At 34.4% G+C, this 18,448-nt stretch overlaps 1 protein-coding gene and 1 pseudogene across 2 annotated transcripts in view; both read left to right on the top strand.

Annotated features, from left to right (window-relative positions):
* The first annotated feature begins 1,550 nt into the window (after positions 1-1,550).
* LOC145259196 (uncharacterized protein SYNPCC7002_A1628-like) overlaps positions 1,551-18,448 on the top strand; it is a 29,348-nt gene continuing 12,450 nt past the window's right edge. Inside the window, exons 1-5 of one of the 2 annotated variants that reach the window (XM_080117023.1) lie at positions 1,551-1,629; positions 9,024-9,177; positions 14,485-14,791; positions 15,858-16,051; positions 17,592-17,720. In XM_080117023.1, the coding sequence (XP_079973149.1) occupies positions 9,025-9,177; positions 14,485-14,791; positions 15,858-16,051; positions 17,592-17,720 (783 nt within the window). In that variant the 5' untranslated portion in view covers positions 1,551-1,629; position 9,024. Of the gene's footprint in view, positions 1,630-3,267; positions 3,462-9,023; positions 9,178-14,484; positions 14,792-15,857; positions 16,052-17,591; positions 17,721-18,448 lie in introns of those variants that run through there. The other variant, XM_080117024.1, reaches the window with a different exon arrangement.
* Positions 4,787-4,904, top strand: LOC145259432 (5S ribosomal RNA; annotated as a pseudogene).

The following is an 18,448-nucleotide window of genomic DNA, read 5'->3' as shown; positions in this document are numbered from 1 at the left end:
ATATATATATATATATGGTATTTTTTACTTTAACTTCAACTTAACATCTTCTGTTAAATTGACAACTTTTATAAGTTTTTGGATATGCTGAAACGAATATCACATTAAGCCATTATTTAAAGATAATTGTGGAAAAATAATTTCATAAAATCAACAGTATGCTCTTTGATAAGACAAGGGCGCGTTCAAAATGAATGTTTCTCTTTAAAGCACAACTGAACTCTATTTGACTTTTGCATCTTAAAGCTTAAATCAAGCCATTATTTAAAGATAATTTGGCGCTTCTACATTATTGGGACAAAAGTTCGGAAATTGTAATACTGAATTTAACACATGAAAACAATGGTATCTACGTCTGCTACCATGATTAAAGTTTTTTTTTTTTAATAATTCAGTAATATTCAGGTAATTTCGACTGCATAATTTAGAAGCTACCATTGAAACTTATTAGAATTGACAAAAAAATCAGTTGAAACCATTGTTTTTTATCTGAAAACTCCATTTATTGACTAAAAAACCTCGTCCCAATAGTGTAGAAGCGCCGATAATCTTATAAAGTCAACAAAAGGTTTTATATAGTGAAATATAGGCTACAATGTATTGTGAACTAAGTCAGTGTGGCGAGGCAATACCTCGCCGAGGCATATGAAGCTTCCTCCTGGTATAGCATATGGGGTAGCCTCGTAGGAGATGTCCTTTTCTCCTCCTTGCAACCTCTATCTCACAGAAGAGTTGTTGCGAGTTTGTCTCTGATGTATCGTTATTTTCATGGAAAGTGTTCAACTGAGCTTCAATCTATGGTCCCCCCTCGCCAAACTTTCACAAGAAACACTCGTCTAGCTGTAAACACTATCAATAATTCCCCCCACTCTTTATCTGTGCCTAAACCTAAACGTAGATTCCATGAACAAAGCTTCTTTCTTAGAACTACACGCCTGTGGAATTGTCTTCCGTTTTCCTGCTTTCCGGCTGACTACAATATGGATGTGTTCAAGTCTAAAGTAAATAAGTTCTTGATGAGCCGTTCCATATAAGTTATTAAATTTACCAAATTTTCATTACTAATGATTACTATATTGACCAATTTCTACTGTACACTCTTTAACCCTTATCCTTGAGTGGCCTCTGGGCCTTGATAATGTGGAGATGCCTTTGTAAAAAAAAAAAAAAAAAAAAAAAAAAAAGCATATGGGGTCCCCAGCTAGAGTAAGCAATCCATCGATTTGATTGAAAAATGAGAGATTTCACCGATATCAATGACAATAAAGAAGGAGGGCTGGTGAAACATTTGTTAATCCTTATTTAATCTCGGGCAACGTTGAGTCTCCCTGCTAGTATATATATATATATATATATATATATATATATATACACGCCTGGGGCACCCTTACTGGTAAATGTTGATGGGGCTGCTCAAGCAATTTTTGTTTGGCTAGAGTGCTGTGCTCTACTTCTAGCGTACTGTTTCAAATCGCACTTTCCAACCTTGTGCCATATGTTCCGCTGTGGAAAGGGGGATAAATAAAAATAAAACGCTTTCAGATCGAAACCAAGGGAAGTAACTCTATCGACGTTATATAACAAGTGCTCGAGGAAAGTCGTTCGTAAAGAAATCCTTCATTTTCAAAAGTAAGTCAACAAAAATCTCAACTGGTTTTTATTTATTTATATACCAATATTGTCCTTTCTCTTTCTTTTGTATTCCAGATTCCATTTTTTTTTTAATGATTCCATCTACTCGGTAGAAGAATACGTTTTTCTTTTTAGTTTTTTTTTCCACTGCAAGCAAGGCTTCGATACCAGGGTCGGAAAGTGGTATTGAGAAGTCAGCTCCCCTCGAGGAGGGGCATTCTGACCTGGAAAAAGTACCTGGTCACCTCCGTCTGCATTCTCCTGTGGGGACGCTTCAGGCGATTAGCAAATACACTAACTCCTTCTCAAAAAGAGGAGGTAAAGCCTGGGAGGGTGGACTTCCTGGAATTCCACGAACTAAACTCCCACCGCAAAGTCAACAGGGACCGGTTCAGGAATGGTCTTGATTTTGGGGGCTAAGGATAAAAATCCCTAGCCGAGTTCTTTTTCAAGCCGTTAATGAATATTTGTCTGACCATTTTAAATGTGATAATCGTCCAAAACAAGTACGATTACGTCTAAAAATTAACATTTTAAGGTGCTTAGTTGGTCCTCCTCCAGTGCATATTGACTTAAATATTTTTTTCTTGCAGTTATTCGAATATTTTGCTTAAGAAAAATTACTTGTGCATCTGTAGGTGTATCAGAATTTTTGTAGGAATTTTTGACACCCCTAACACGAAACTGCGAATAAAATATAAAAAACTGGTAATTTCTCTGTTAAAAGTGGGTTGTCTATTTTCTTTATGGATTATACTTCCAAAATAAACTAATAAAGTTGTTTTAAAAGTAATAGAAATATGTTTTTAATTTTTTTAAAAACAGTAATGAAATTAATTGTATTTTACGAACTCAATATTTTTCACTTTTTAAACTTTAAAAATCTATCAATTTTTCTATTGATTCTATTTTTACGATATTTTCAGGGTCAATGTGAAATTTTATGCTCTTTCCAATAAACTGAATATAATTTAGACAAACGTTTTTTTTTCATTCACGCCCCCCCCCATTTTCAAGTGTTTATTAAAAAGTAAATAATTAATTTACTCAAAGTTTTATATATCACAAATTGAAGATAAAAGATCAATAAATAATATATTCAAATTTAAAACAAAAAAGTAGTGTTTTTTAGAAATTTACCTGTAAAGTCCGAAATTTAAAACCTTTAAAAAAAAAAAAAAACATTTTTTTTTTTTTTTTTTTTTAATGAAACCTTGGTCCTTGCTACTTTAATTGAAAAAAAATTAGGGCTTGAATTACATTTTTCGAGGAGTTATAAGCTTGGAAAGACGGGGTGGAATTATTCAATATTTTTCACGAAATTTCTGACACTGCATGCATCTGTTATCTCGCTAAAATAATAACATTATTATTTAGAAAGCCATTGAATTTAACTTGAAAATACTATTAAAAATATAGCGCGATAACATAGATGCATAAGTACAAAAATTACAATATCGTCGCATTTTACATATTTTTTCGGTACTCATGCAGAGAGTGATCCGTGCTGAAATAATAACGTTATTATTTAATGTGGAAAATTTCTCCACTGAAAGGTAGAGGTTAACAAGGATTTTGCAACAATGGTTTGTTGCGACCTGTGACTAGGTAAAAATTGTAGAACCTTGTCGGTCTGGTAATAAGGGTAACGATTCAATTTCCTTCAACTCCAATCCCAACCTGAAACCACAACCCAAATTCAGTTCACTCCATCATTCTTATAATCCAGTTAGCCAATCAAATAAGTTAAACGTAACAACTACCAATATAAAGAGTCATCACCCACACAAAAGATTTCTGCGGTCACTCTTCCTGAGAGTTAGTTACAGGTAAGTGCTTCAAGTTTTTTCAATATTAAAAAGCCATTCTTAACATGAGGAGGAGAGGGTGTTTTGTACCTATTCTGTACTTTAACCTTACAATTGAATAATAAAAAAAAAACAGGTACTAGTGCGGAGAGTGATCCGGACGTAAATAATAAAGTCATTATTTAAAAAGCCATTCTTAACATGGGGAGGGTGTTTTGTACCTATTGTATACTTCAACTTTACAATTGAATAAAAAAACATGTAATAAAACTTTAATTAAACTTGGAAATACGATTTTAAAAATAGCGCGGATCACTCTCTGCATTAGCACTTTTTTTTTTATTAATGATGTTTTGTTATGCCGACACGAATTTTAACTCTTCAAAAAATATAGTTGCATCTGAGCATAATTCCGCAAATGTTTTGAACACAAAAAAAAAAAATAAATAAATAATAAGGAAAATGTGACGATAATTGCCGGGAATTATGTATTGTATATATTAACTTTGTTACAGTAGTTGAGAGGGGGGGGGCGAATCTTTCGTTTCTAAAAATTCCTGGTATGTTTTAGCGTCTCAAATTATTGTAAGAAAAAATTTTTTTTTTAGGAAAATAGGAGTTAATTCCCTTTATGGCATTATTATGGATTACCTGTTTAGAATGCCTGGTTTATTTAATCACGTATTTTGCCATGGTTGTGACATTCCTTCTAAACATTTTTTTAAAAGTAAAAACTTCAACGACGTATTAATATATAAAATAAAATGGTAGTAGTGCACTTATTGATCCGTGCGGAAATAATGTTATTTAGAAAGCCATTCTTAACATGGGTAGGGTATTTAGTACCTATTCTGTTCTTTAACCTTACAATTTAATAAAAAACAAAAAACAAATATAAAATAGAACCGTGCTAGTGCAGAGAGTGATCCACACTATTTTTTAAACCGTATTTCCAAGTTAAAGTTTTGATATATTTTTTATTCAATTGTAAGGTTGAAGTATAGAATAGGTACAAAATACCCTCCCCTCCCCATGCTAAGAATGGCTTTTTAAATAATAACGTTATTTACGTCCGGATCACTCTCTGCACTAGTACCCATAAAACTTTAATTAAACTTGAAAAAATAGTACGGATCAGTAAGTACACTAGCACCCAAAAAATGGTATGTGTACACGTTGACTTCCTATAAGTTAGGGTTTTATTTAACCCTAAGTTATAGGAAGTTAACTTGTACACGTGAAACGCCAAGATAAAATGTCTACCACCAGATAAACGAAACTTAAGGACGATAATTCAAGTTAATAATTTTGTAATTAAAAGACTTAACTAAAATAGTTATGAACTTTTATACGGCATAATCACGTTTGACACACTGGTTCCTGTCAGATCACCAAAGTTAAGCAATGATGAACCTGGCCAGTATCAGATGGGTGACCATTTGGGACTTCCAGGTGCTGTATGTTCTCTCTGCTTATTTCAGCATTGTTTCCAGTCGTCCTGGACTTCTCCTTGTCACGGAACTCGAGCAGTGCCGATTCAGGAGAGGTGTGGTTAGGGATTGCACAATCCTTGCTTCATAATTATACGCACAGCTACCCCTACAAGGGGGTATCTTTTTTTCTTTTGAGACTGAACGGAGGCATTGATATGCACTTTAATTGTCTGTAACCACTACTACGGTTACCCCACTGATCATCCATCTTACGTAGTTTTGTTTCTCGACTCTTAAAATGATAGTGACTATAAAACAAAAATTGCGATAATGGGGACGGGGCGTTGCCCGGGTGTAAAAAATATGTGAGAGCGTGGCGAGGGGCGGGTGTGCAATCGGATGCCATCAGCCAGAAGTGAAATCTAAAGAAAAAGTTTTGTACACAAAAAAGGAAAAAGAAAAAAATGACACGTACTGAGCGTGAACTCGCATAACTAAAGTAAGTAACCACTGCTTTTACCAATGTGGCCACAATTACACGGCTGCTATAATGTTGCCAATTTAGTTATTTCAAATGAAAGAAGGCATCGATTATTAGCACATAAGATTCGCAAATTGCATCAAAAAAACAGGTTTTTAATCTAACTCCCCCCCCCAAGAAATCAATGTTTCGATACTTGTACATTGTACAGTTTAATCAAGACATTAAAAAACGAAAATATCGAAAAAAAAAAGGTTATATTGTACGAATCTATTTTGGACTGATCTCCGAAAATTTTTTCGGTAAATGTTACCTTACGCCACAACAGAACACCAACCACTCTAACTTTTTTTTTTTTTTTTTTTTTAAGGGGTATTCGAGGTCGCTGACAATGAATCTGATAATCAAACCCGCCGCAAATTTACCATTTGCATGGTATGAACCCCTAGACCTTGGGACTATTTTGTGCCATTTCACCGCCTTCGGTAGTATTTTTCTTACATAATACATTCGCGTGCAAACGGACGTAGTGGGGTGTCGTATCACATCGTGTAGGAATCTTTAAAATAAGAAAGTTTAAAAAAAGTTTTTTTTTTTTTTTTAATTTATCAAAAACTAAAGTTTTCACGGGCGGTTTGCAAACACATATTTTTATGTTTTTCGTTCTTTTTAGGAGGGGGGTATTTCATTAACAGGTGCTTCTGCAGTTTAATTAACCGTTTTTCCATAAGTAATGTGCCGACATTTACCGATTTCACAAAAATTCTGTTTACATTGGGGAGGTGGTGGTGCTGGTAAACAGAATTTTTGTGAAATGGTTAATGTCGGCACATTACTTACGTAAAAACGGTTAATTAAACTGCAGAAGCACCTGTTAATGGAATACCCCCTCCCCTTTTATACTTAAAAATGTTTGGTCATGTTTTAGTAAACCGCTCGTGAAATTTTTTTTTTTTTTTTTTTTTTTTTTTTTTTTTTTTTTTTTTTTTTAGAGCAATTAAAAAGCATAAAACTACGTAAGATAATAAAAAGAAATAAATAAACCACATTTTTTTAAAAACTTTACTTTATATGACTGCTTAAAGATTCCCACTCAATATAAGACACCCCATTATGCCCGTTCGTACGCGAACGTAGCATGTAAGAAAAATACTACCGGAGGCGGTGAAATAGCGCAAAATAGTCCCAAGGTCTAGGGGTTCATACCATGCAAACGGTAAATTTGGGGCGGCTTTGATTATCAGATTCATTGTCAGCGACCTCGAATACCCCTAAAAAAACAAATTAGAGTGATCAGGGTTCTGTTGTAGCGTAAGGTAACATTTACCAAAAAAATTTTCTTGATAGTTTTTTTTTTTTTTTTTTTTTTTTTTTTTTTTTACAGCGAAAAAACACGTTTTTATGAGAGCGTATTGAAGTCAGCCATTATGGAAATTTTTAACACGCCACAGGGAGATAACTCCAGTTAAAGCGCCGAACCTTTTGTTCGGTATCATAACAAATGTTTTTTTGTTGTAAAAAATAAAAATAAAAAAAACTACTTGATGAAATTAAGTGAAAAAAAAATTGGGGGGGGGGAGAACTTCGTTCCATAACGGATACGTACAATATAACTTTTTTTTTTCAATATTTTAATTTTTTAATCTCTTGATTAAACTGTACAAGTACCGGTATGTCTACAAAAAATAATTGATCATATTATCTATGCAACAAAATGACAGTGTACCTCAAAGAATTAATGATTTTTTTTTTCATTTTTAGGTATTATACATTCGGATCTCTGTTTGAGTCGGTACCATATTCATGGTAGACATAAAAACACACAGACAAACATTCGCCCTTTATATGTTGTATATGTTAGATGATTTCTGTGTGATTTAGTTCTTAAAATTAAATCTAACTTTGCCTAATTATCTCTCCTTTGCTGTACTTTTTAATAAAATAAACTAAACGAGGGGCGTTCGAGATGTAATGACTCCTATTTTTTTTTTTCATTACAATCAAATGGATCGGATGAAACTTTCAGATCATGAATGCTTAAGTTCAGTCATAATAACAATGCAATTTGTTATCTCTTCTGATCCATTCGGGCAAAAAAAAAAAAAGAAAAAAGGAGGCATTACTTTTGGAATGCTTCTTGTATAATCATAACTTTTTTAAAGATGTAGTCACAGACGATCGGTGTTAAAAGTAAGAGATCAGGCAAAAGTAACAAATCAAAGATGAAATAGAGATATCGTGTTTAAAAATATAGAAAGGGTAACTGGAAAGGCTGAAGATACTGGAGGACGTCACTGGGAACTGTTTAGTGGAAAAGACTGGGAGAACAGAAATGACATCTTTGGAAAGTAGACATCAGGAAAAACTGGAGGAATTCACTGGGAAATGGGCAGCATGGAAGACTGGAGATATTGGAAGACATCACTGGAAACTAGATAGCAGGAAAGGCTTCAGATACTGGAGGAATTTACTGAAAACTGGACAACAGAAGCGGCTGGAAGAACAGAAATGACATCTCTGGAAATGGGACAGCAGTTAGCTTGAGATACTGAAGAAAATCACTGGAAACAGGACAGCGGAAAAGGCTGAAGATGCTGGAAGACATCACTGGAAACAGGACAGCGGAAAAGGCCGAAGATGCTGGAAGACATCACTGGAAACTGGACAGCGGAAAAGGCCGAAGATGCTGGAAGACATCACTGGAAACAGGACAGCGGAAAAGGCCGAAGATGCTGGAAGACATCACTGGAAACAGGACAGTGGAAAAGGCCGAAGATGCTGGAAGACATCACTGGAAACAGGACAGCGGAAAAGGCCGAAGATGCTGGAAGATATCACTGGAAACAGGACAGCGGAAAAGGCTGAAGATGCTGGAAGACATCACTGGAAACAGGACAGCGGAAAAGGCCGAAGATGCTGGAAGACATCACTGGAAACAGAACAGCGGAAAAGGCCGAAGATGCTGGAAGACATCACTGGAAACAGGACAGTGGAAAAGGCCGAAGATGCTCGAAGACATCACTGGAAACAGGACAGCGGAAAAGGCCGAAGATGCTGGAAGACATCACTAGAAACTGGACAGCAGGAAAAGCTTAATGAGAAAGAATAATGTTTGTGGAAACCTGACAGCAGGGTGACATATCACACTAGGGTTGCTGTGGATATCCCTTAGGTATAATGAAGTGCCTAAAGTTGGTCTAGTCTTTGTAAATGTGGCTAAGAGTTGGATCGATAGGAGATTCTCACCAAGTGCAGGAGGTGTGGTAGGATGTCAACAGAAACAGATAATGTTTCATATGGCCACTAATTTTGTTTCTGTAGAAGTCCCAACAGAATGAATGTTAAAAAAAAAAGGTGCCTATATTTTGTCCAAGACAATGCTGAAAAAGAATATATTGGATTTGTGAATGTATCTAGTATAGTTTCTGACTTTTAGTAGGAATACATACAGACAGACAGACAATGGCCCTTTATACAATAAATTAGGTCAAGATGATTTGAACTCTGTAACGTCGATTTCATAGTCAGCAACATTATCAATTTGGCCACTAACATACCCCTTGAACATGGTTCTTCAACAATTCCATATTTAATAGTGATAAGTTAAATGCAGAACAAACTAAAATATCATTTTTTATTTTAAATTTTAACATTTCTTTCTTTTTCCAGAATGTTCCAACAATGTTTGACTTACCAAAAACTTACTTTTCCAATGAAAATGATGAAGAATTTTCTCCGCATAAAAAACCATGTTGAAAAGAAAAATTTTTCTTCTCTTAACCTAAATATAACCGCAAATGAGTTTAGGAAAAACAGTGAAAAGGTAAGGAGCTTTTTTTTAATTTTTTTTCAGCTGACAATAAATAATTTTATTTATTTTTTTTCAGCTGACAATAAATAATTTTATTTATTTTTTTTCAGCTGACAATAAATAATTTTATTTATTTTTTTTCAGCTGACAATAAATAATTTTATTTATTTTTTTTCAGCTGACAATAAATAATTTTATTTATTTTTTTCAGCTGACAATAAATAATTTTATTTATTTTTTTTCAGCTGACAATAAATAATTTTTTTATTTTTTTCAGCTGACAATAATTTTTTATTTTTTTGACAAATTTTATTTTTTTAAATTTTTTTTCAACTAACAATAAATTTATTTTTTTTCAGCTAACAATAAGTAATATCTTATTTTTATTTATTTTCAGCTGACAAATAATTAAAAAAACTTTTTTTTTTTTTTTTCAGCTAACAATAATTTTTTATTTTTGTTTCAGCTGACAAATGATTTTTTTTTATTTTTACTTTTTTCAGCTAATAATAAATAATTGTAACTTTTTTTTTTTTCAGCTGACAAATTTATTTTTTTTTTTGTCTGACAAAATTGTAAAAAAAATTTTTTTTTTAAATTAATAATCCATGGAGAATAGAAAGTAGACCTTGGGTTTACTTTTGTCAGTTTTTGCAACTCTCACTTCCCTTATCTTGTCCTTTTAGTCCTCACATTCCATGAACGATGTTTTGGACAAGGGGGAAAAATTGCTGTTTTCTGGGTTGGAATCTATCCATGTAACATTTAAGTGGTATTTATTTTCAACTCCTTACATCAAGTGGCTTCATGCCTTATCTGGAGCAATTTACACACACAAACATCCAAAAAAAAAAAAAATCCAAAGCAAATTTGTATTTAATGATTTTTGATTTTTGAGGATTTTGAAGATGACGATTGGTCATTTGTATTATTTCAATTATACAGACTATTGCTCTGATCTTGGATGTTAGTCTAACAGCATTTCAGTCGATGTGACCTCTGAACTTCAGGCTGTACACAGGGAATTTGAACAGAATTTTGAATGGTACCCTTTATTTAATCCACTGGGATAGACAGATTCTATCAGCCATGATTGAGCAAAACTTATGCAATTCTTAATTAAATTCTTTGTATCACATGCACTGATGCAATGGATATAAGTTATCAATTCGAAGTGACAGTCGTCTGGAGGTTGATGGTTGGTTGTTTTTGTTTTACGGCATATCAACCCTTTTCGGGTTATTTAATGTCGAATCCAAAGATTTTGAAGAAAAAATTTTTAATAGAATATATTTGTTGTTTTCAAGTCGGTTTCTATTTAACCCATAGTTGGGACCCTAACAGGTGCTACCACTCCAGGTCAGAGTGGACCTGGGAGCAATGGTAATTAAAGGATGGCTCCACACTCCTCCAAAGCTGGGGCCTAATCACTGGATATAGTTTAAGGTCATATCCAGGACCCTGGAGGTTGAAGGTTCAATCTTCAGTACAGGCAGTACTAACAGTGTAATTACGAATAATCGAAGACTTCAATATTCATTTTTATTGTTCTCTAATTTCAATTTGTTGTTTTATTTACTGCTCCAGGACGTTAGACACAAGGTCAAGCATAATGTTAAAAAGCCAGTACACTAAGTACATCAAGATTAGCTTATTCTGGCCTACAAAAAAATGCCTTAGCAATCTTATCAGCATTCTCAGATAAAGGTGCATCAGGTGATTTGTGATTAAATTTTTTTTTTTTCTCAAAGAAAAGGTAAAGTTTGAGAGAGTGGACCTCTGGAGACTGAATGGAACCATGCTTCAGCCGGACAGCAACGGTCACTTTCAGATTGAATGTTGAGAATGAAACCCCATCTGGTACAAAGGGAAATAAGTTGGTCAACTTTTTTTTTTTTTTTTTTTTTTTTTTTTTTTTTGGTCCCCCGACAAGAGGGATGACCTGTAAATTCACCCTTGTCCGGTCATCTGTCTGCACTTTTCTCAATAACTATGCCTTGGAATTTTAAAAAATTTGCACAAACATTAAACATGATATGAGTAAAAGAACTAACAGAACGGATTTTCCGGGAAAACTCCGGTTGCTCGCCAAGGGGTGCCTTTCAGGTTAAAATGGCTAAAATGCCTTGGATTTTTATAAAACTTTCTGAAAAGTTGTAACTAACTGATTTCTATATAATTTTGTTTGTCTATACTTTGCGATAACTTTTGGGTGTGCCCCAGGGGCTCTTTTAGGCTAATAAAAACACTCCATATTTGGGACTATTTTACCATATTTGTCCAAAATTTTCTGTATGTCTATTTAGCAGTTTTGCATGGTGCTGAACTAAAATTTAAATCTGTTAAGGCCTTCGGGACTTTTGGGGCTAAATGGGGGGGGGGGGCACATGCTGAACTTAGTCATTTTTTTTTATGCCTTATTCACTGTGCACTCACGGGGGACCATGCATGCTTCACTTTTTTTTTTCGTTTTTTTTTTAGAATTTAAAATTTAATAGTTGAGAAGACCAGATATTGGAAATTGAGGCTGAATGAAGTTTGAATGTCCAATAACAATATGGAATGTTGGTCGTACGCATAGGCCAAAATAATAGAAAATCCACTGGAGACGTGCCAGGCGTTACCTCCTCCACTATGACAAGCAAAAAGAAGAAAAAAAAAACTATTTCCTGAAGAAGAATGTTACTATTTGAAACTGAAGAAAAAAAAAAATTCAATTTTATTTTAATAAATAGAAATGTTTATTAAAATCAATTTTTGCACTTGTCTGGTCTTTCAACCGTTAAATTTTAAATTCTTAATACGAGTGCTTCTCAAACAGTGGATTTCCTATTTTTATTTTTTTTGTATATTTTGGAATATAAAATTGGCATTTTTGCATGAATATCTTTTTCAAGATCAATTTATTTTAGGGCATTGCAGTCCAATTCTAACTTTTTTTGTGTGTGTCTTTGAAATGTGTGATCATCCAAACGTTTCCCACTTTTTTATGCAGTCCTTTGTATTATTGTTGCATTCTTTCAGGGCTTTCAAGTTGCACCGGTTGGGAGAGCAGATAAGGTGATGTTGTAACATATGGTCTTTCTCTCTATATTCACAGATGGTCAGTTTAGTGAACCCGTCTGATCATAGCAACTTTTGATTTTCCACCCATTCCTGTTTATGAACAAAGATCAAAGTAAACTTGTTCACAAAAACAATCCCCACACCATACTCTCATATCTTAAAAAAATTGGCCTTTATAAAAATTAAAAAACCCTTTATACAACAGTCCTGGATATGACCTAAAACTATATCCAATGGTGAGGCCCCACCTTGCGCGCCTTGGGGAGTGTGGAGCCACCCTTTAATTGCCATTGCTCCCAGGTCCACTCTGACCCGGAATGGTAGTACCTTTTTAGGGTCCCAACTATGGGTTAAATAGAATCTGACTTAAAAAAAAAAAAAAAGAAATATACTCCATTAAAAATCGTTCCTCAAAATAACTAGATTCGACATTAAATAACCTGAAAAAGGTTGATATGCCGTAAAACAAAAACAACCAACCAAACGTGTTCACGTCATGATTTCTGTCAAATAATATCTATTTTTTTTCTGACAATTTTATCAAGCATTTAAAAATGAGCCAAAAGACAAGCAATGTCTATAAGTTCAAGAAATGTCAGTAGGTTATCAGCCCGAAGTCATTAATAATATTATATACTAGCAGCTGCATCGCACCGGCACACACAATGCCGAGTCAAACATAAAATTGAGTACACTGAACATCAAGTACACTCAACATCGTCTTACCATCAATGCTTACCCTGTGAATTCAGAGAATAGGAAATTCCCATATGCACAAAACAAAATCACTGAAAAAAAAAAAATGCCCTAACTAAGAGTAAGGATAATGAGTAAACGTTGGATAAAATGATGGTTAAAATTATTACGAATTTGCCAGGATTCGAACCTGGAATCTTCTGATCTGTACTCAGATGCGTTATCCATTGCGCCACAAGTCTTGTCCGTATGCCGAAAGATGTTACCGCGACTGTATACAGGCAGTGCTAAATTCCGTTGACATGGGCAGATAACTTTTTCAACGAGGTTACGAAACTACCCAAAAACCCTTATTTCGGGCTTTTTGTGTGACTCGGTGTTGTTTGTTACGAACCATATATAGATAATTACAATCTAGGGACGCGCACCTTTCAGAGAAAAAAAGAATTTTTCAATTCGTTGTATTCATTTTAAACTTTTATTGGTATAGAGGCACACACACATAAACATTTAAAATTTTATTAATAGTATAGATAAAGTAAGGCGCACAGTCTGCACAATTTCCCCATTCCTATTCTCAGGTGGTTGAGTGTTTTCAACTAGAACCAGGTTGCTTCTGAACCAAGAGGGAGGGCTTCAGAAAGGGAGATTATCATGTCAAGAGGATGTGGGGGGGGGCATTCTCTAGATGTCTGGTCCACATCCATAGTTGGATCTCTTCTTGAGATGTTGGTCCTGGATATGACCTTAAACTATATCTGATGGTGAGGCCCCAGCTTGCGGGCTCTGGGGAGTGCGGAGCCACCCTTTAATTGCCATTGCTCCCAGGTCCACTCTGACCCGGAGTGGTAGTACCTGTTAGGGTCCCAACTATGGGTTAAATAGAAACTGACTTGCAAAAAACAAATATACTCTATTAAAAAATTTTCAAAATCACCGGATTTGGCATTAAATAACCTGAAAAGGGTTGATATGCCGTAAAACAACCAACCAAATCCTGAGATTTTGCCAAAAATTCAAGGCTAAAAAGGCTTCTTGACTTTGATCATTGATTCGCATCCATAAAAATGGCATTCCTCACTGATAGGCTGTGTTCTATATTGTAAATTAAAAGCAAATCACCCACACGTCCTGCTCCCCATCAACACAGTGACTATCCCTCTTCCCGCACATTATTTATGTTATAAAATTGAATACCACAGTAATACATTTCAGTTCATTTGTATACAAGTCAGCTATTTTTATTCTTTTGTTAAATTGTAAATTAAATGCAAACCCACTACTAAACATGTATCAAAAAGAGAAGTCAACCTACCCCCATCTCTTCCAAAAACATATCTATATAAATTTTTTGTTATTTAACAATGTTTTCCTTGTTTTTTCTTTTACAAAACAATGTTCATGTTAAATTAGCACTTGCTAGTTGGTGACCCTAATATGTCCCAGTGGCAATGTATCTTGTTTTAATCTGAATATGAATTAAAACATAAATTTAAAAAATATTGAGTACAAAATGTTATTTGTGTCCTTAATTTTCAGTTTTAATTTTAAACTTAGGTAACCAGACATGAAAGCAGAGGTCTTCCCATAGTGCACCACTACAAATATGTGTCTGAACTTCCTGTTGGTCACCGTTTTGCAATGAAGAAATTCCACGGTGTTTTACGCTATCTGCGTCGGGATAATATCATCTCTGTGAAACAAATTGTTGAACCACCTCCGCTGAATATGGAAGCCATGACTGGCGTCCACACGCAGGATTATTTGCACAAATTTTTCAATGGTCTTACATCTCCCGATGAACAGCGAAGGACAGGCTTCAATTGGACTCCAGGCCTTCTGCAACGATGCCAGTATGAAACGGGTATTCAATTTTTTTTCTGCATTTTTATTAATGGGAAGTATTTTTATATTGTTCATAAGCGGAATATCACCTAATCTTCACTATTTATGATTATCTGTGTATTTTGTAGGCCGATGCTTTTTAGGCATTTAAATAAAATAGCAAAGTACAATAATCCATGTAAAAGAAAGTTATTTCCCAACATTTTCTATGTCTATTTAGCAGTTTTGCATGGTGCTGAACTAAAATTTAAATATGTTGAAGCCTTGGGGACTTTTGGGGCTAAATGGAGGAGGGGGGGCAAATGATGGACTTACTCAAATTTACATACGTTAAAGACTAAAACTGCACCATTTGTTTATTTTCACCAGAATTTGATGTCCCCTGTGGCTTTTGGGGCTAAATGGGGGGGGGGGGTCTAATGCTGAACTTAGTCATTTTTTTTTTATGCCTCGTACACTCACAGGGGACCATGCATGCTTCTTTGTTTTGATTCCTGATTTCAATTCTGATTAATCATACACCGTATATACTTGTGTATAAGTCGAATTTCTGGGAGACGATTTTAAGGTCATATTTTTGGGTGTGACTTACATATAGGTAATGTTTTTGGAAATGTTGTTAAAGAGTGATTCGGATCATAACATAGAAAATGCGATTTTGTTTGTGTACTCGGTATATACCAGTAATCCTAGTAATTAATCGTACTCCTTCCGAACCCCACTGCAGAACGTCTGATTAGCAACATTTGCGTTCGTTGCATGTAAGTGTGCAGTGAGTTGGTTCTCGCATAGATGCATGTATTATTGCTCGCAGATGCCGAGAAACAATTTATAATGGGTTTTGCAAAAAAAAAAAAAAAAAACACCAAAAAGGAAATTATCTGTGCAAGAAAGAGCCAGGAGATAGACCATTTAACTTGTCTAGAACCTAGAGTTGACTTATGCATAGATAATACCTAAAATGACACAATTTTTGGTCTTAAAATGCACATCGACTGATACACAAGAATAAATGGTACTAGTTTTTACCAAATTTTTTTTTTTTTTTTTTTTTCATCTAATATTGACGCTTTTATTAACTGCAGGAGGCACTTTGTTAGCGGCACAACTTTGTCTACAGAAAGGCCTTGCTTGTAGCACTGGAGGTGGGACTCATCATGCCTTTCCAAGTTATGGATCAGGTTATTGCCTTGTAAATGACCTTGCTATTGCTGCAGATCGGTTGATTGACCAACAACTTGCTAAAAAGGTCCTCATTGTAGACCTTGACGTCCACCAGGTAGGACTAAATGATGAAAATGAAAAGCATATTAAATGAAAATTTATTATTCGCACCTGAGAGTATCCTATCTATACTATCTATACTCCTGGAATTTTTTTCTTTTCATGTATTGATATTCATATTAAAAACTCTTCTTTCTATTTATTGGTATTTATTTGCTTCCTCCGAAAGCAAAATGTGACACAGGTCGTTTTTAATGAGGCGAAAACCAGCTCCGCCCAAAAAAGGCAAAAGGGGCACTCTAGTAGACGAAAAGACAAAATGGCCGTGCATTTTTGTATGTCCAGCAAAGGCTTTTTTTGCCAGGGTTCTTTGTTTTAGAACTATTTATTTTTTATATACTCCCTAAATTATAATATCTACAATTTGATTGACTTTTATAAAATTCATGTTATTCCTTCCTCTCATGTGGTTGTTTGGCTTTTTCGTAAAAAAGCGAAATTAAATCGAAAGCGAAGGCAGCTTTCTGGCCTTTATGTCCAGAAAGCAATCATCTTTGATCAATGTGGGGGGAAACCCTTCATATCAGACAATTGCTATTCATTTGGACACTTCCTTTTTATCAGGAGTTGGTTTTCCCCAACATTGTGGGGGGGAAACAAATAAATGAAATGGCGGAAAGCTCAACTGGCCTTCAGCCAATGTTCATTTCTTATAATCACTTAGCAAGTCAACTTTTTGATTGACATCACTTTTCACTTCCTATGGCTTCGTAGCGTAGCGGTAAAAGTTCACGTTTTCTTTCACTTTCTTTTCCACCTTCGAGTTCGTCACGGGTTCAAGCCTCCCTTCCTACTAACACTTTTTTTTTTACACTTCCAAACACCCGGGTAACACCGGGTACTCCCGCTAGTATAATAATAAATCTGAAATCTATATTAATCAAAATATCATATTTAAGCATATTTTACGATCGGGGAATGCCGGGTGGCCTGCTAGGCTTTCTATAAAGCCACATTTGATTCATGCATTGGAAACTTTTGCCATATCTGCACTGGTGCATCTATCCCTAATCTCTTAGACCGTGTCCAAAAATCAATCTTCAACCTAATAGTTCTGAACTATCAACCAAGCTCTAACCTCTGTCCCATCACTGGCATATTGCATCCCTGTGCCTGTTTTACATGTATTTTAATGAACTTGTAGCACTTATTCTTTCTTGACATTAACCCCCCCTTCTCCCAACTAATCCAACAAACAGCAAAATCCTACTTCACTGTTGAGGTTCTTATATACCGAAAAAGCCTTCTATAATAGTTTCTTCCCACAAACTGCTAGAACATCCTCTTTGTTTCCTGCTTCTATGACTGTATTTTCAGAAATTTAAATGTAATGTGAACAAACATCTCGCTCAGTTCTCTATATAGTGTTCTTGAAGATATTGTTCAAGTAGCAGTCTGCCTTATTTGAGGTGAATAAATAAAAATAATAATAAAAAAAAATAATCATAAAAAAGACTTGCAGTAAACACATTTGTTATCGAATTTGCATGATTCGAAGGGTTTTGTTTCAATTTTTTTTTTTTTTCAATTTCTAGGGTGACGGCACGGCATTCATCTTCCAAAATAATCCGAACGTTTTTACGTTGTCAATGCACTGCTTGAGTAATTTCCCTCTTCACAAGCAAAAAAGTGATTTAGACATTGAACTTGAAAATTTTCTTGAGGTATTAAATTTTTTTTATTAACCCTTTTCCTACCAATGTGGTGTAGAAGTCATAATTGTATTCCAAATTCGAGTTTTATTGAATATTTGAATTAAACAAAACTCGATTGCTTTCATATAAACTGCAAAAATTATTTATATACTTTCCATGCTACGATAAATTTATATTTAAAAAAAAAAAAAAAAAACATACTTGAATTGAAAAATAAATTCTCTGGTCGGAACGATAAAGGTTGATGACCAAATCGAGGTGAATAAAGATTAATTTCAGCTATCAAAAAAATATCATGTTTTTATATAATTGTAATTGTTGTAATACAAGGTGCCTTAAATAAGTTTCCAGACTTTTTTTTTTTTGTACAGCCATTTAAAATTATCGTAAACTTGAAAATTCAGTATGTTATACATCTTATGAGATCACTGACCAATTTTTATAATTTCACATTCTAATGAACAGCTACAGCAGGAATTGGAATACACCCTACTAAAGCTTGATTGTCACAGCTGGTGAATTTCAAAAATGCAATTTGAATGTGAGAACAATTTAAAAGGATGATATGCAATAAAATTCTGTTTTAAACTTGGGAAAAAAAATGCCACAGAAACGCATGGAATGTTTCAGACTGCTTTTTGTCCATCTTGCATGAGTTGAATATCAGTTTTTGAATGGCATAAGAGATTCAAGGAAGTTTGAGTGAGAGGTGTGGAAGGAGTAAGGAAATCAGAACA

This window comes from Euprymna scolopes, chromosome 34 (assembly GCF_053919585.1).
Source record: "Euprymna scolopes isolate OS-2025 chromosome 34, ASM5391958v1, whole genome shotgun sequence".
In the NCBI taxonomy this organism is placed as follows: domain Eukaryota; kingdom Metazoa; phylum Mollusca; class Cephalopoda; order Sepiida; family Sepiolidae; genus Euprymna; species Euprymna scolopes.
This window is presented reverse-complemented; position numbering and strand designations above follow the sequence as displayed.